This window comes from Mytilus edulis, chromosome 4 (assembly GCF_963676685.1).
Source record: "Mytilus edulis chromosome 4, xbMytEdul2.2, whole genome shotgun sequence".
NCBI lineage: Eukaryota > Metazoa > Mollusca > Bivalvia > Mytilida > Mytilidae > Mytilus > Mytilus edulis.
Window position 1 is genome coordinate 43,994,583 of NC_092347.1, and position 20,257 is coordinate 44,014,839.

At 33.2% G+C, this 20,257-nt stretch overlaps 1 protein-coding gene across 4 annotated transcripts in view; it reads right to left on the reverse strand.

Moving 5' to 3' along the window:
• Positions 1-4,057: 4,057 nt before the first annotated feature.
• Positions 4,058-20,257, reverse strand: part of LOC139519741 (rRNA-processing protein UTP23 homolog) — a 61,270-nt gene continuing 45,070 nt past the window's right edge. Inside the window, exons 1-4 of one of the 4 annotated variants that reach the window (XM_071311986.1) lie at positions 12,630-12,676; positions 6,867-7,099; positions 6,340-6,482; positions 4,058-4,414 (exon numbers count right to left, since the gene is read on the reverse strand). In XM_071311986.1, the coding sequence (XP_071168087.1) occupies positions 4,064-4,414; positions 6,340-6,482; positions 6,867-7,083 (711 nt within the window). In that variant the 5' untranslated portion in view covers positions 7,084-7,099; positions 12,630-12,676 and the 3' untranslated portion in view covers positions 4,058-4,063. Of the gene's footprint in view, positions 4,415-6,339; positions 6,483-6,866; positions 7,100-11,598; positions 11,698-12,526; positions 12,608-12,629; positions 12,677-20,257 lie in introns of those variants that run through there. The other 3 variants (XM_071311985.1, XM_071311984.1, XM_071311987.1) reach the window with 3 other exon arrangements.

Sequence of the window (20,257 nt, forward strand, 5' to 3'; positions counted from 1 at the left end):
TTCTTCTTGTACAATGCTAGCTGCCAATATAGAAATAAGATGTGGTAAGATTGCCAATGAGACATCTCTCCATCAGTCCGAGACCAATTAAGATTAAACATATTTATTTATAATGGATTTGGAAACAAGTTATTGCAACCTATATTAATCCCTTTCCACTTTCCAGGTGGGAGTGCGGCCTTGTAGCGTCATTAGCCTGTTCTTTTTTCGAAATCTACATAAGTGTCTTTAACGTGCAAGAGATATGGCTCTATCTTAACAAGGGTCAGCCATTTATCGTCCCCTTCCGATATCATTGTTTCTCAAGATCATACTTGCAAATAGTGTCAAGGGAGAGCCGAAAATTCAGTCCCTGAATTTGGCTGAAATTTTCTCCCCAGAGCGGGGAATGAACCAGCAACCTTTGTGTTAGTAGTCCGATGCGATTACCACTACATCACAGCTCTCTAATTGAGAGACTAATTGACATCAAGTTAACTACTATAGGATTAGGTGATCACAAGGCCTTCAACAATGAACAAAACCTATACTGCATAGTCAGCCATAAGAGGTCCAATACGAAAAATGTAAAATAATTCAAAACCACGAATGTGAAAAATACAATATACAGCAACAAACAACAACCACAGAATTCCTGGCTCTCAACTTGGTACAGGTACATGCAGAATGTGGCAGGTTTAAACATGTGAACAGGTGCCCAGCTTTCTCCCTATCCTGGGACAACAGTACAACATATAAACAAACTATAAAAATCAGTTGACACTATATTTTAAGCATTTGTAAGAATGACTTAAACAGATTTATGAAGAAAATAATCAAATAGTTTACATCATTGCTGTTTAACATTCTGCATCTTTCGTTGCAGGAGAGGCAAAGAAATAGAAGTTTTTAAAATGATTAAAAGTGGAAAGAATCTGTAGAAGTTATTTTGTGTTGTTGAGTATACTTCTTTGACCTCTCGATCTTTGTAGCAAAATTCTAGCATTACTGGTGTTTGGGTTACTACAAAATTCCAGGGCTTGTATATTTTAAGACTTTTGCCGAGCCTGCGACAAAGCTTGACATAAGGATAGTGATCCGGCAGTCGGCATTAGCTAACTACTTAAAAGTTTTCAATTTTAGAAGGTGGAAAGCCTAGATGCTTCAGAATTTGTATAAAGATGCCTCTCGTTAGGAAGTTTCCATCTGTCACATGTCCATTGTCCTTGACCTCATTCTCATGGTTCAAAGACTACTTGAAAAAAAGTTAAGAATTTTTGTAATGTTAATTTCTCTCTTATAATGAGTAATAAGATAACTACAATGTATATTTGGTACTAGTATTGCATACCTTACAAGGTCCTCATGCGCGTCAGACTGCTTTCACTTGACCTTTTCATCATTTCATGGATCAGTGAACACGGTTAAGTTTTGGTGGTTCAGTCCATATCTCAGATACTATAAGCAATAGGTCTAGTATATTTGGTGTATGGAAGGACTGTAAGGTGTATATGTCCAACTGGCAGGTGTCATCTGACCTTGACCCCATTTTCATGGTTCAGTGGTTACAATTAAGTGTTTGTGTTTTTCTTTTACTGTATCCAATGTGTACTATATTTGGTTTATGGAATGATTGTAAGGTATACATGTCTAGCTTACAGATGTCAGCTGACCTTGACCCCATTTTCATGGTTCAGTGGTTTCTTATACTGTATGCAATGTCTACTATATCTAGTGTACAGAATGATTGTATGGTGTACATGTCTAGCTAGAAGGTGTCATCTGACCTTGACCTAATTTTCATGGTTCAGTGGTCAAAGTTTTTGAGTTTTGGTCTTTTTTCTAATACTATATACCATAGGTCAACTATATTTGGTGTATGGAAATATTTTATGATGTATGTGTCAGTCTCACAGATTTTATTTGACCTTGACCTCATTTTCACAAATTTTTTTTGGTGTTCTGTTCGTTTTTCTTAAACTATAAGCAAGAGTTCAACTATATTTGTTGTATGGAAGAATTGAAAGCTGTACATATCTGCCTGGCATGGTTCATCTGACCTTGACTTCATTTGTCAATATTTTGTTTACTTGGTTTATTCTGTTTCTTAGAAACTATAAGCAATGTGAACTATATTTAGTGTATTGAATGATTGTAAGGTGTACATGTATTTTTTGTTTGGTTTATATGACCTTGACCTCATTTTCTTGGATCATGTTAAGTTAATGTGAAAGTTGTAGTAAAGTTTTATATTTATGACTATCAACATAATATCAATGATTAGTAAAGGAGGGGAGACATTTCAGTGTATGCACTCTTGTTTTATAGAGGGTTGATACATCAAAGGCAGCTGTGAGAACTATCGGTTCCTTATAGTATAGTCAGGAATCGTCTAAAAGATAATTGCCACCATGACAGCCCAACTTACATACACTAATATTCAACCCAAGGTAACAACTCTTAATGATCAAGTTTCATACCAAATATCAAATTGAACTTTTGTAGCAATTATATTATTCTCAACAAGAATGTGTCCATGTGACATCATGCCCTGCTTGCACTATCACATTTCCATGCTCTGTAAAACCATCAAAATCAGGGTTCAAACTGTAATTTGGAATTTTTTTTTAAAACATACTGGACTTATGTACTTAGTTTCAAGTGGAGTTGCTGTGTTGACCACATATTCCTTAAACAAACCTATTACCCGTCAGAGAATGCACTGGTTTAATACTATCATATTTTTTTTACGGTGAACCTAGAAATTGGAGGGTCAATGCAATAATTTGATGTTAATAACATAATAAACATGTGTATTAAGTTTCTAGTTGATGTGACCGAAAACATATTTATAAAGTGCCTTATCCATATTTGACTGATGAGATGGCCGTAGAGAATAATCGACTGATGCAGACCAAACATTGATTTTGTACCAAACATTGATTTTGTTATCTGTAAATTAAAACCATAACAAATATTACACATACATGTATGTACTTCTCGGTACTAGGATCTGTAGATACCTATATTTTGGCATTGCACAAGGCCATGTTTCTCTGACTGTTAGTGACATAATTACTGTAAATTCAGAAATTATTGCATGCATTTATTATTGCGATTTTGTCATTTTAGACTTAAATGCATTTTTAATGTTTACGATTTTGAGAAAAATCCTTTTAAATTCATATAAAATATTTTAAAATGAGAGTTTAAATTATTGCGTTTACCACCGTGTCGCATATTTCGCAATAATAAAAACCTCGCAATAATTTCTGAATTGACATGCACAGTACACTAATTCCATTGGTTGTTGGATGTGTACTGATTGATAGTTTTATAGTCTTAGATATATGATTCTGTTTTATAAGTTGATATTGGCTTTGAACTGGCTGACAGTAACTATGAGACAGATTACTCTAAAGTTCTGTATTTTTTTGTTAGGGATAAGGGATGGATTTATACCTTGCCACATCCTGTCTGTTATTTGTTTGATATGATGAGTTTAGCCTTTTTCAACTTATTTCTATAATTTGTCCTTATGATGTGTTATTACACCACTGTCTCAGTTAGGGGGATTGAGTACTTACAAACATGTTTAATCTCATTTTTTATGTGTCTGTCCAAAGTGAGGAGCCTGTAGGTCAGGGGTTGTCGTGGGTTGACATATGTCATATTTATTTTTCATATATTGTGTTATAAATAAGACAGTCAGTTTTCTCAACTGTAGCTGTTTCACATTTTTCATGTCCAAGCCCTTTTTAGCCGACTATACAGTATGTGGTTTTCTCAGTGTTGGATTCTAGACAAGTGACTATAACTGCTTACATCCACTTTATTTGAAATTTGGTGGATTAAGTGGTCTCATTGGCATTCATACCACATCTCATTATCCTTATCGGTATACAGAAACATTATGCCCCCTTCTATCCTAGACAGGGAATGAAAATATGACAGGAATTTGAAAAAAAGATGGACTGTTGAAATTAACAGATTCAGTAATTCATCTGTATAAACTAAAACCATGTTTCAATGTATTAAATAAAAACTCTTAGGACACAAAAAGACTAAAACACCAAAAAACAATTTAACCATTTTCTATTGACAAATGTTCTCTCTGTTTTCTCTTTAACTTTTTCTTCTGTGATTTTGAGAGTTCACCTTCTTTTCTTTTCCTTTTTGGTTTCATAGACAGGGGATTGGCCCCTTTTAACTTTTTGTGTTTCTTTTTCTTCACTTCCTGTTCACCGAATGCTTCCACTTTCAGCTTTTTAATGACATCATGCTCACGTTCTGAAGGAGCAATTTTAGCATCAGTTTGTCTTTCTGCTTTCATTTTTGATTTTTCTGATGGAGGTTCCAGAGTTATTGTATTGAAAGCTATATAAAGCATAGGTGTGCCAGCTTTTGTTCTAAACCAGTCATTTAACATTTTATCCTAAAAATAAACAATGTAAATGTGCATTATGATGTTATGTTGAGAAAACATCTTCAATAAACAAAATCTAACAGCACAGGTAAGTCAAAATATAACCAGGGTTCTCGCTAAGGCGAGTCCATGAGTCATGAACTTATCAAAATCTGTCTGGACTCACCATTTTCAAAACTGGTGAGTCCACAGATGCATTAATTAAGATTGAAATATTTTGTATAAACTGAACACAAATAAACATAAATATCATCATTTTATAGCAAAAGTTTAAAGCAATCTTAATTTAAAGTCATTTCATTGATCTGTTAGGCCCTGTAGACTAAAATATTACATTATATTGTTATGAAATATCTTCTACTTGCTATTTAGACTCACCATGGCAAAAAATGACGAGTCCCTAGACTCGCCTTCAAAAATCCTTAGCGAGAACCCTGATATAACCTGCAGTAATTTACATCTTTGTTTTGGAGGATAATTGTCTAATTAGCTATGGTACCATATCTTTTTATTTTCATGTCTATAAGTTAAGATGCTCTAAATTTTACAGAGACTATCAATGTTTGTAGAATACATGGATTATACAAATAGAGTTAATCAAATATTTGGTCATTAGATACAGACTCTTGAATCATGTACATGTAGGTTGTAGATCAAATTAATATACAACTGAATAAGGCAAACGTATAATCCCATCTTAAAGTGAAAGTTATCAAATCTACTTCAACTTCTGCAAAAAAATACATATTTTTAATAAATACTGGTGGATAATCAGATTTCTCCAATCTAAATAGCTAAATTATAAATTTTAAAAGTCCTTCCCCAGGCGTGGACTTGAAATTTGGATAATTTCACTATTTCGATTTGATAAGTCTCATAATCCACAGTAAGAATCTTTATATATTACTAGAACACACCCGTGATATCACGGGTCCGTGACTGAATTAAAGTATATAACTATGTGCAAGCCCTATTTTAGTATTAGTATTGTCATCTGATAAAGTCATGCCGATTATAAGATACACAGTTTTTCTCTGCTTTCATGTCTTTCTGTTTGAACCCGTCAAACTGAAACAATAATATTAATTATTTGGAAAACAAAAGGTCCTGAAATGGAGTATTTTTTAATCAACAGCATTGTCCTATATAAGTTATAAATAAAGTTGAATTCTTTGCTTCGCTGTTTTACGTCATGCCCACTAACAAATTGAAAACTGTACCTATACGCCTTATTTTTAGTCCAGATTTTTAGTATTCGTATTGTTATCTTTAGTTAGAAAGTCTTACTGATTAAAATACTACAATAGGTAACAATTTGACAATTTAGTAGTGTCAACCCTGTGGTTATGACCCGTGTATATAGCATATTAATCCTGAATACAACGTTTGGTGGTGTGCCTGTCAGATGCGGAACGTACAGATAAGGTAAAAGGTAACAGGTGAATATACTATTGGTATCGGTAGCGGACTCGACCCGGAACTTCTTAATTATTGGCAATATTAATTACGTGGAAAACAAAAGGGCCTGGAGTGGTGTAATTTTTAATCTACACCTTTGTACTATATTAGTTATATATAAAGTTGAATTCTGTGATTCGTCGTTTTTACGTGATGACGGCTGACAAATTGGACCTCGTAATTTTAGTATTATAGATTTATACTTAGTTCAGTCTAAAAAAGAAGCCATCTGAAATGTCTGAAATGTCTTTCTGGGGACTGTGAACTGGTAAGAAATCTGAGCCAGCATATTGGTCTAGCTTAAAACAAGGTTCATTTTCAAATCTTATTAATATGATCTGGTCATGATATGAATGTTATATCTGCCACTGGATGTTACAATCACCTATCATTTGTTGAAATTCAATATAAAAAAAGAATGCAAACCTAGAACTAAAAGGTTAAATATTGAAAATTACAACATATAATATTATTACCTGTGTTGCAAGGAATAATTTTTCTTTATTCTTTTTGCCAATCAGTCTTGTAATGCATTTAGATGCAGATAAAGTTGACTTGTGGTTACATGGCTGTAGTTTAAACTGCTTCAACACTTTAAGAGGACCATATAATACTGAACCTGAAAATATAAAGAAACCTTTAGCTGTACATGTGGGAGTGATGTACAACTGGCTATAGAATTCTAGGAAATTGTGTTTAATGCTACGTATACAGGCTTTATGTTTTAAAGTAAGGTACATTGTACATGTATTATAAAATCAAGTGTGTTCGACACGAAGGCATAGGAGCCATATTGATTGTTTTGTATATAAAAATTTCATACTCTTAGTATGAAAACTAATATTGTTTCATATAGGGTTGCTGCAATTAAATGAAATAGCAAAACTGTTGCCAGAAACGGGATATTTATTTTACTTTATATAAAACGATGAATATATTTATTCAAAATGAACAATGTTCAATGAATTGGAAAAATAGGATAATAATTATATAACTGACTTACCAAAGGCTTCACACTCGTCAAGCACACATTGTGTAGTCCACATTTTAGTATCTGCCTCTAAATACTTTGGTAACTGTTCACTGATGTTAACTTTAAACTTCAGGGCAGCTTTACAAAATGTTCCATCAATCAAAACATTGTATGGTGGCTTAAATCCAAAATTACTACTGTAGAAAGTCAAAACTTTCCGTATATGCTTATGTCTCTTTATTTTCATCTTTCTTTATATATTGCTAGAAAAAAAAATAAAAACCAAAATACAATATCCAATGATCCTTTAATATTTACAACTCACTTTTTACACAATATACTCATAATCATTAGAAATACAATTTCTATTTTTGCATAGTTATGCACACTTTTAACATTATTAATGACCACCCTGTCAAATCTGTTAACTTTTATTTTTGCACTGTGCCATTTCTCAGACAGTTAATGAGGTCATTACACTAAACATATTGGATGTGTACTGATTGATACTTAAGTATGGAAGAACATGATTTATTATTTAGATGTAATTTCACGAATTTGTTTTGAACTACCTTCAGTAATGGTGTCAGAGTACTTTTATAAAGGTTCTTTGTGTATATTTTTTGTGCGCTTAATACTGATTTATTTGGATGTTTTATTGTATTAGTTGTTATTGGCTTTGAACTAATTGCCACGGTCCTACTAAAAAGCGCTCCGGAGCGCCCGGGAAAAGTTAAAAAGCTCCTGACGAAAAGAAAAGGTGCCCGGAGAAGGAAAATTAGCGCCCGGAGAAGAAAATTAGCGCCCAGGAGAAGAAAATAATAATATTTTATAACAATATATTTTTTTATTAAATAAATAAATAATTGGTGCCTGAGGTCTAATATTTTTGCAACTGCATGGTGAACACTTTTTTTTACAGATGCTGAGATAGATTTATTATATCTTTTTATAAAACTAAAACTGTTTCAATGGCTATGGTTATCAGGGTTTTAATGCTTAGACTTAAATTTAAACCAAACACCTGGGGCCGTGACAACGAAGCTGTCCTAGGACTAGGACATGTCTTAGGATGGTCCTAGGACACGTCTTAGTCCTAAGTCAGGTTAAGGAAAGTCTCCTAAAATAAGATATGTCCTAAATTTGGTCCTAAAGTTAGGATATAAAAATAGGTGTCTTAGGATAGTCCTAAAGGTTACAATGTCCGTAAACGAAATAAAAACAATATATATAGTACAAACTCAATCCTAAAAATACAGATACAACATTAAACTATCATACTATTATTAGAATTGAATTAATAAATCAAAATATTTTCAATATTTGTTAAAGATTCAATTGTATTACATTAAATTATTTCCTGCTGTTTATTTTACAACGACTATCATTATAAGCAACATTTTTGTGACTAACCAAAACGGTGCAATATCAACTTAAATATTGGAAAAAGTTTAGTTTTTTTTAACTAATCCTAATTTGATACAAGTAATGAAACCAAGTGGACCTGAGTACAAAACTAGTTTACATACTAAAATTGCAGAACGAATATCGCATTTAACAAAGTTTTGTGACTATTTACTTTTGTTTTCGTATTAAATTCATTTATATCTTTCATCATATTTAATAACGTATTTATTAAGTATTACGTTAAAACTTTAACTTTTATTTTGCGATAGCTGTTTCCATATAAGAGTAGATACTAAAATACCATTAAATCTATGACAAACAAATCTCTACATATTTTTTTCAATTAAATAAATGTGTTAGGATGGTCCTAGGACCATCGTAGTTAGGACTGTCCTAAGACAGCTTTGTTTTACATCCAGGCCTCTACAATAACTTTTTTTTCAACTTGTCCAGTAGGACAAGTACATACCAAAACTTACTTGTCCGAATGAAATTGTAACTTGTCCCAAAAAAATCTTAATATTAACCTTTTTTGCATTTCAAGTTGATTCAAGGAACATGAGGAACAAAATGAGTTAAAAAAAATTGAACAGAATTTGATTTATATCCTTTGAAATACTTTTAAAAGATATGAGCCATGAACAACTGAATTTAGTTGTGTCACAGGACTTATGTTCCAGTTTTTATCAATGCTAAAGTCTCATCATACTTTGCACATGAGGCACCATCTGATTGGCCTCTAAATGTACACTCATTGGATTTTTATCCTATTTTTTTAAATTTTGGAAAAAGTTTATTCAAATGCAATCAATAAAAAGAATATGAGGTATGATTGCCAATGAGACAAAAGACCAAATGACACAGAAATTAACAACTATAGGTCACTGCATTGCAAGTATTGTTTTTTCTACATAAAGATCAAACATGATTTGATGATTTTTATGGTAAATAATTTCCTCATTCTTATTTAAAAAATATGTTATGGACATTGGTATTAATTATTATAAAGCAACAAAATCAGTTAGGAAAAGAAGTTATGATTTGTCTTGGTCCAGAAATGTCTACTGCCTTGCCAACTGTATATTAATCATGTCTATGAAATATGTCTCCTACAGTGCCCAACTGTCTATTAAACTTGGAGCCGAATCATTTCTGAGCTGGTGACAAACTGTCTTTAAAGTTACCTTATCCAAAAAAGTACATGGTTGAATGGGATCGGTAAGACTGGTTTCTGAGAAAAGTGTGCTTTTTACCTGTTAAAAGTACTTGACAAAGAACCAGTTTTAAATTATCGATTGCAAGTCTGAGGGGTCTTGAGAAATAAAAAGTTTCAATTAGTTTCAGTTTAAAAAGGAAAGATGTCAAACAAATCTTCTTTTCTAGTTTTTTTGTTAATAATAATACTTTGTTCATCAGTTTGATTAAAATTTATTTTCTGCAGAATGATTCTACTTGTCCCATCAGACAAGCTTGGTATAGCTTTTACTTGTCCCACCTTTTTTACCTCTGGTACCGGACAATCGGACAGGCGTTATTGTCGAGGCCTGACATCCAAAGACACGTCCTAAGACCATCCAGGTCCTAAATAATGTCCTAAGACATATCTTAGGACATATCCTAGGATACTTTCATTGACACGACCCCTGCTTTTTACCCCCTTGTTTTAACTATGGTACATGTATAGTACTACTTTTTTTGCTGATTTATTAAATTATGTGTACCTCTTTTAATTTTGATTAAATTAATATTTATCTGTGAAATTTGAGTTGTCTAATACATTTTTCATTTTGATATCGTTTTTGAAAAACATGTCTTTTGATGTCTTATATTACAAAGTAACATGTTATAAATCTTCCGCATAAACTGTGATCCATTATTATCAGTCTTTCGAAATAGTATTCATATATTTTTGTTAAAATTAAAATATTCATATTTGTTTTTGTGCTTTATTACAAATGTCTATTATCTGAATTTTCAAATTACTTGTCTAAAGTAAAAAAAATTAATGTCCATAACTTAACAAAGTTGTCTCATGCCAATAAAATATCTATATATTTTCCCCAGGCGCTATATTTTCTTCTCTGGGCGCTTTTTCTTCACCCAGACACATTTTAGTAGGACCCAATTGCCAATACCTTTTAGTACAAAATGTAGCTGTGAGCAAGCTCAGATCTATTTTTCGTACGGGTATGAATAGTAAACCCCATATACATGTACACCTTATCGCTAATCCCGGCTGACCCGGCCGCTTGAACTTTTGACGCATACAACAATCCCTTTTTCATTGTGGCGTCAGATATTTTACGGGAACCTGTGTGTTATCCAGCAATGGCAGACAAATAGTGATAAGGTGTATTGACAGAAACAAGTGTCTGTGTTTCACTAAAGTAAAAAAATTGGGCACTTCATAAACATCTAAACTTTGCCTGTATTTTTTAATAATGAATAAAACCATAAACTATGGGAACATAGGTTCATTTAAACAAACTAACATATATAACGTAACGGTACCCAAATTGCACCGAGTACCCAAATTGCACCTATTTAGCAAAACTAGCAGCGAAAATCTTACAAGATTTTCTAGAGACTAAACAATTTGTTTTTTTATGATTTGATACTAAGCACATCTTTCAACATAGGTAAAACTATTTAGATATGCACAAAACGTTCACAGTATCTATCAACAGATGAAGTATTTACTGAAAAAGCAAAATGTACTGAAACGTCGCCATGCGACGTCATCAAAACGTCATCTTTTTAAAATGAGCAAATACAATATGTTACAAGTATCCATTTAAAAAATAATGAAGAGTAAGCATGGACTAATATCCAATTGTTCAAAATATTTAAAGAAATTAAACAAAAGCTCTGTTATTAGACTTTTGACTATGTGAATTTAAGCATGGAAGCAATTTGGGTACTCCTCATTTCAGAATCATTGATGGTTTGGAGGTCAGTTTAGACCAATTTTTCTATGATTCCATATGGAATAAAAATCAAATTGGTGTACCTTTATAATAAAGAAGGATAGGGCTACAAAATAAACACAGAATGGACATTTTTGTTTTCAACATTAAAAAACGTAGATGAAAAAACTGTCAAAATAGGTGCAATTTGGGTACCGTCACGTTACACTGTGCACAGGTAACAGCTAACAAGACTCAAGAGTGTTATAATATAATTAAACTTATATGAGTTCATCGATTGAACACCTGTTATGAAAGTATGCATTAGTTCAAGAAATGTGGTCTTATGTCTCACAACAAATGGAAGTTTATAACGACCTTGACTATCTTATGTCTCCTTCATCTAGACAGTCACACATTTATTTTTGACAAAGAATTGTGTTCTGTACCATGTGTAAGATCTTTGCAAAGCACTTGTTTGCCGCTGACTTTAAAGTCGCTTGAGTGTTTTATTCAATAGGATACATTCTCGGACTTATTTTCCGGAAAAGAGCTTACTTTAAAAAAAGAAAAGCAACACTTGAACCTAGGACCGCTGACTGCAGGGTCACCAAAAGATTCAAACTCCGAAACAGTGGTGACATCTGGCTACGCTTCTTTACAGAAAGAGAAGTATGACCCGAACGATAACGCTGTATGGAGTTTGAAAAAGATTGTTACTAAATTTGATCGAATTTGTATTTGCTTTGAAGTAAAATAATTGCAAGTTAAAAGTGTATATTTACAGCCTAAGGACTTATATAAAATTTAAATATAATTTCAGTTTTGAAAATTATTTATCTTGGGGGGACTCAGTACAGAAAAAGAAAACCATTAACCAAATTTCGAATAAGTGCCCATGATATGGTAATTGAAAAAGGTCGACATTCTGGAACTAAAGTAAATAAAAGATTATGTAAATTATATGCTCATTGGAAGTTGAAGACGAAGTTCATTTTCTCCTTACATGTCCTAGGCTAGATATAATAATAACTTCTCATTTAAACGGATCAACGGCCATGCTTTCTTTTAGGATTTTGATCAGAGGGTTACAATTAGACCTACCTTACTATACATTTTACCCCGCTGTTAACAGTTGGGTAGATTCAAGGGAAAGCTGTCGAGTAGTTATTTCTTCTCTTTATTATTATTAATGATATAGATTTCAGTGGCAGATTTATGTGGCTTTACTAAAGGTCGTTCACTCCCGCCCCCACCCCCTTTTCTTGCAAAATATATCCTCTTTAAGCATAAACTTTTTTCATAAACATTACGTTTCGACAATTAAGTCCCCTTTAAAAATCCTGAATTCGTCCGTGGATTTGACAAGTATCTTACGTGTATTCCAAAATGCGAGTTAAAATTATTGCGTATATACAACCTTCTGTCGCATTTTTTCGCAATAATAAAAACCTCGCAATAATTTCTGAATTTACAGTACTTCCTTCATCTTCCTTGTTCCATCCTTTTGTCGTTAATATTTGTTCCCTATAAAAAAAAGTGTGATTGTTCGTCATAGAGATATACACACACAAAGCATTCCCAAAACTGATTTCAACATATAACCCATAACGGTTAAAACGTTGATAATATGAAATATCCATGCTTTCGGAAATTATTCATTTTGCCCGTATACTGCCTAAACTAGATAACGACGTACCAATAGACATAGAGCTACATACAATCGTGGTTTTACTATATATACTTTGTATGTAAACTTTGTAACAGTTTTAAAACATTTTGGGTGGTCAAAAGATCTGATACCTTATCACAAGTCAATATTAAATTAGAAAATTATTTCAACTTCAAGACTGACATCGTAAAGGAGGAGCCTCAAGACTGACATCGTAAAGGAGGCGTATTTACCAATTAAAGATTTTAATATAAGAAGAGATATATGAAGAATGAGAATAAGTGCTCATGATCTTAGAATTGAGAAAGATAGATATAGTAAATTAAAGCACCAAAGTTGCTATTGGCAGTTAATAAAAAACTCAAAGGCAAACTTGTCAAGTTCAGATGCATCTTCTATACTATTAAACGAGAAGACCTCATTTTGGGTGTCGCTTCTCTTCCTTCCATAATAAATCAATCATCATGCATCTATGTCCTATAGGTACAGTGGATAGTCATATTTGTCCGGATATGTTTCCGTCATTGGACGAAATTTTAAGTCATATTAGACTTCCTGTTTGCGTTTTTCTGTATACCTTGAACATACATATACTACAAATAAAGAGTATTTTCTGTCTAATATCATTTTCAAGTTACCACGGCGGTCACAGAGTTTATTAGATAGAGATGGTCTGTATGATATATCAATGACCGCCGTGGATCGATTATTAAACTGAGAATTAAAAGTAAAAACAAAATACACTTTATAGTAATGAATGAGAGGGGGGGCAGGACCTTTTCGGGACGTCGGGATCGGGTGTTTTTAAGATCGGAATTTCGGGATGACGGGATATTTAATTCTTATTAAATTCGGGACCTCGGGATTTCATGTTTATACATGTTAGCCCGGGATATCGGGACCAGGAACCCTACGACACCCCCCCCCCCTTTTTTTAAGCCTCGGTCACACTTGACCGGATAGCACGAACGGACGCCTAACGGATGAAAATAAAAGTTGTCCGTTGACAAAATTGTTATCCGTTGGGAGTCCGTTGATGTACTGACCGAATAAAACGGACGTGTAACGGATGCATAACGAACACACACCGGATATGCAACGTACGAGAAACGGACACGTACCGGACAGAACAGATGTCGAACGTACATCTAACGGACGAGTACCGCATAAAACGGACACCAAACGGAAGCGTACCGGATAAAACGGATGAACAAGATATACGGACAAATCAAAGGCGACAATAATAATACAAGTAAATCGCATATATATTCAAAATGTTTCTGTGTAACTGGTTTTGGTTCATTCTTCAAAATTCGCAAAAGGGCAGTGTCTGGCTTGAATAAAAACTGCTTGATTGTGAAGACGTGCCTATATTCTAAGATCGATTATGAATAATAAGAATTTATGAACCTTAAGAAATCTAAAATACCAATAATTAGCATTTCTGACGCGAAATTTTCAATTGGCATTTATCCGTTTCAGATCCATTTATCATCCGTTTTATCCGTTATACGTTCGGTAGAAGTCCGTTTCTCATCCGTTTTATCAGTTAAACGTCCGGTAGAAGTCCGTTGGTGAATTTATCTTCAAGACCTCCAACGGATGTATAACGGACACGTAACGGATACAAAACGGAAACGAAACGGACGAGTACCGTACAAAACGGACGCCTTACGGACGTTCAACGGACATTTTATCCGTTGGACGTCCGTTCAAAGTTTTGAACATGCTCAAAATTATCCACCGGACAGAACGGACGACAACGGATAAAACGTACGCTTAACGGCACATGCAACGGATATGGACGGACGTCTAACGAATAAGAACGGACGTCTAACGGACATGAACGGTTGAAAAAAAGTTATCCGTTAGGCCTCCGTTCGAGCTATCCGGTAAGGTGTGACCAAGGCTTTATGAATGTTCATAATATACAGTTAAGCGCTAAAATTATTCATGTGTCACTGTGTATCATCGCCACCGGAAATTGGGTACTAACGAAGCGGAGAGAAATAGAAAAAAAAGTAAACAAGTTAAGAATTCATCCAATTTAAAGCATTTCCACTCATTTGATGAGGGTGCCGCTTAAGAAATGATTTTCTGATATATAATTCTTTAAATTATTAGGCCGATAAGAACAAAATTAATTCAAGATTTTGTGTAATACCCCAAAACTTGCCACTTAGTACCGGAAAATTTCGAGGTCGATCGTCCTCTGTCGCTCCATTCTCAAGATATTGAACTGTTTTTCATTATTTTTCTAGACACATTTTTAGATTATTATAGTGTGGCATTATATTTACTGAAATTTGTTGTCAAAAACATGTTTTTTTTAAAGAATATGGACAAAAACATTGTTTGTTTGTTGTACGGCGAATTGCAGGACGTTGTACAGCGAATTGCAAAATAACAACTTTTGTGTGTACGGCGTCTTGCAATATATCATATTTTTAAGAGGAAATTAATCACTGTTTCGATAAAATCAAGTGACGATATTTTGTTGATATCAAAGCTTTACAGGCTTATAAATATACAAAATGTCTAACTTATCAAATATTATTAAATACATGCCGTTAATTCAGTTCAGAAGGCCTCTGTTGCGTACCGCTTTTCGATTTTGTACAAAAAGTTTTTTTCAACCATATTATCCTAAATACATTTATATATCGTTATACTACTAGCGACTGTTGTCTTTTTGTTTTAGTGTAAATTCAATAAAATAAACCGTCCATTCATCGTTTGTTGGTGCTAGCTTTAAAAAAACAGTGGAGATGTGGTATGATAGCAAATAAGATAACTATCCATCAGGATAAAATAAAGTATATGCTATCGTACGGCCTTCAACAACGAAAACTCTTACGAAAACTCGTACCTTATATAGCTGAGACTACTATAACAGTTATAGTAGTCTCAGCTTGTAGTCTCAGCTTGTAGTCGGCTATAAAAAGCAGTGACAGAAAAATGTGGAAGGACTCAACAAGAAAACTAACGGCCTTACTTATATACAGTGTAACACTGAAACAATTTATGAAAACAACAAATAAGATAGAGATGAAGCAACGAAAATCACCGAACCACAGGATCGAAAATTCGGACAGACAAAATTAAGAAAATACTTTGTTTTCATCGAAAGTAAGGAGAAAAAAATCGTGAATTGCATTTCGAATTAATTTTCTTGTCTGTTTCTTTTTGAAAATATATAATTTGTATACATCTTAAATGCTGTGAAGCAAATGGTATTTCTATCTAATGCATTTTATCTAATGCATAATTAAATGGGGGGGGGGGGGGGGGGGGGGGGTCCGTTAACATGTTAACAACACCTCGATTTTGGCAAAAACTGTTAACAACAAATTTTAAATGCTGATAAGAGTTAACAGCAACTTTAATTTACTTTTTCCAAACGAACTCAAAAGCAATGAAAAGGGGAAGTGCATATATTTTCAATGTATACAAAAGTTTGAAAACCACTGTACAAAGTCGCAGAAATGCCAAGCTCCATAAGGAATCTTATATAAAGCTAATTTTCAGAAGACACACGCAAGTACCATATTTTTTTATTGACACATGGACAGACAATTGAACGGATGGAAAAACAGACGGAGTGATTGACTCCAAGAAAAAGGACTATGTCATGAATAATCGAAAATACTTCAAAAAGCAAAAGGGAGGCTTCTTCTGGTTATGTATATTGTTGAGTAAATGTTTTATGTCAATCAGTCGTAGCAACTTGGGTTATCGTCATGACGTAGGAAAGTAAAACACACAGAATGAGTGAATACTATAGGGCGGGGCTCTTATAAATTATGGTTACATCTCAGTCAGGGTTTTTCATACGACTCATTGCTTACATGATTTTATTAAAAGGAATTACATCTCCAAGTCCTAATTAAGAACTGTGAGCTGAAATAAAAAATCTCCATCTTTACATTTCTGAAGTCTTAGACTAGCAATTTGACATCAATTTGAGAACCAAGTCCTCATTTTTCGGCCTCTTCTACCAGGCCACACTGTTCAGTTATTTTACGAATTGCAAATTGAAAAGGTACTCTATTTTTTTTCACAATTCCGTCCAGGTACTCTGGGTCAATATAACTTATCAAACATTTCATATACATCTCAATTATTTTCATCATGGACTGACCAGGGTTTCAGCTGGATAAGAAGTGGCCTTTCCTTTTAACGTTTTGGATACATTACAAATAGAAGCCAGATATAAATACATTGGTTAGACGTATAAAGAGGGGCATGAGATATCCCTAAACATGTTTAACACTGCCGCATTTGTTGCACCTGCATGTCCGTAACCTTTGCTACATTTGTATATAGTCTTGTATTTATTTCATTTTTTAAATTTTGGTTCATTTATATGTTTCAAGAACAAACATTGAACTTCTACACCCTTTTTGTAGTTAAATGATTGCTCACTTAGGAGACAGCTTCAGGTATATCAATACACAAGTACAAGTTTAGTTTCGCATTATAGTCATGGTGAATTTTCTAAATATGAAAGTTTTTGTACAATTGAATTGATTTTGGATATTTGGATAATAGTATATCCTTCCTAGTGGGTTTATATGAACATTTAAATTGTTTTTAGCATGTTTTATAAGCCATTTTTCAGTTTGAACGTCCATACGTTCCTATCCGTACCGCCATAGATTTAGAAATTTTGTATTGTTTTTCAACAAAGATTTGACGCTCGATCTTTTCAATTCAATTTTATGGAAAAAACAGCAGAAATGCATATGATTTTTTTTTACCTTTTGATAGATATATGTCTATGGTTTCAGGAAAGGTATCACTCTTATTGATTGAAATTTTCCTTCGGACCAAATTTTTGAGATCTTTGTGACATGTTCAACCCCCTATTTTGCAATATTTGGTATCAAATAAATGCTGGTTGTTGCCATGGTTACACAAAAAAAAAGATTATATTTCACCATTATTACTATTGGAAATCAAATTTATGGACGATTCTCTTTCCATAAATATACACATGCATAACTCAAATAGTAAGCCTTATTTATTAGGAAGGAAGGGAAAGAGGGTGTTTAAAAATTATGAGTGTTAATTCTAAGTTTTTTGTCCTATCTGTGAATTAACACCACACCCTAGTGCATAATTTTCTCGTTGCGTTGGGTTGTTTCTTCTATATATTTGGTCGGGCTTCTGTTTATCTGACATTTTCCTCATTTCCATTCTCAATTTTATCAAGGATTTACTATACTCAAATATTTTTTAAAGATATGTACAGTTACATATATGCTGTTTGTCACTCCTTTGTGAAAGCAACAGAGATGGACAGCAAATTTTAATGTGATTCTTGTAAATAACAGTTAACAAATAAACAGTTAACAACATTGCAAATTTTAACAAAACAGATTACAAACAGTGGGTTAAAAACAGTTAACAGTTTTTAAAATTTATCAGTGAAATAACAATTTAAAACAAATTAAAACCTTGAAAAGGACAAAAACAGTTGAACATAAAAGGGTACCCCACCCCCCTTAAATATTTGAACTTAATACTTCACTTTCTTTGAAAGGACGGTAAATAACTATTCTATAATTAGCAAGTTGCCATACAGTTGAAAACAAGTTGCCATACAGTAAATTTGTCAACACGAGCAAGTTGCCGTACACTAGACTTTATTTCTTATGGTCTATATTCTTTAAAATACATCTTTTTGACAACAAATTTCAGTAAATATGATGCCACACTGTAATAATCTAAAAACGTGTTTGGAAAAATAATGAAAAACAGTTCAATATCTTCAGAATGGGGCGACAGAGGACGATCGACCTCGAAATTTTCCGGTACTAAGTGGCAAGTTTTGGAGTATTACACAAAATCTTGTATTAATTTTGTACTTATCGGCTTAATAATTTAAAGAATTATATATCAGAAAATCAATTCTTAAGCGGCATCCTCATCAAATGAGTAGAAATGCTTTAAATTGGATGAATTCTTAACTTGTTTACTTTTTTTTCTATTTCTCTCCGTCCGTTAGTACCCAATTTCCGGTGGAGATGATACACAGTGGTGTTATTAAAATTAATAGAGAACATTTTTTTGGGGGAAAAGGAGGAGCCGGGCTAGAAAAACAATTGTCCTGTCCCAAAGTACCTATGACTTTTGATACCTTTTCTGAAATTCTCCAGTCTTTAAATCCTTTACATAAATTCATTGATTACAAAAAAAAAGATGTCGTATGATTGCCAATGAGACAGCTCTCCATAAGAGACCAAAAATGACACCGAAATTAACAACTATAGGTCACCTTACGGCCTTCAACAATGAGCAAAGTCAATACCCATAGTCAGATATAAAAGGCCACGAAATGACAATGTAAAACAATTCAAATGAGAAAACTAACGGCCTTATGTGTGTACAAAAAAACAAATATATAACACATAAACAAACGACAATCACGTGCACAGAATTACAGGCTCCTGCCTTGAATGTTCATAATATACTAAATGTATGTTCATAATGAAATAAATAGAAAACCAAAAATTGGGAATTTTGGAAATAGGAGGAGGGATATAAAAACTTTTTCCTGTCCCCAAGTACCTTTTGATACTTTTCCTAAAATTCTCAAGTCATTAAATATTTTACAAAATTCTTCCTACAACACTTTACATACTTTCAACCACGCTCTGAATGCCCGCGATTTCGCGGGTGTGTTCTAGTAGTGTATAAACAATTAGTGAAAATATTTATCTCAGGCATTGTTCTCAGCAATTTCCAAAGTATCAAATAATGCTTGTACAGTTATGTTTACGATATGCAATCCTACCCCTTTCAAAAGTTATGAAAGTTATTTCCAATTTTAGTATGTGCAACGGTGGTTTACCGTATAGCGGGTTATTTTCGTGGGTGTAAAAAATTCCGACTTTCATTGAATAAGGTATAAAATATATTTTGGCGGGTATTATTTTGGCGGATTCAAAACTTTTATCTATACCTTTTCATGTGCACTTTTATATTGGCGAAATTTGATTTGGCGATTTTGTTCTATCCTCGAAAATAAGCAAAAATTTACACCCCGTGAAAATAGCCCTCTAAACGGTATACGGGTGTTTTTCCACAGGCACTTGTCTCAGAAAAAAAATTCCTATATACTTTAATATAACACAAGGTACTTAACTAATTTTTTTCGAAAAATGTCACCCAGTCCCGAATTTCCGTTATTTTTCGATTTCTCGGTTTTCAAACCTACTTAAACTTATTATGCCGTAGATCTAAATTAATATATCTACACAATGGTATATGACACAACTACCATTGTTGTCGGGATCATTAGTAGCAGGCCTCAGAAGTCGGTCAACGGGATTTGTTTTTGCATACCGCTCCAGTCTTGAAAACACAGTTTATAGAATTCACTGTTATTGCAGCAAACTCTGAATTTGTAAGGCATACTAGGGCTAGCAGGT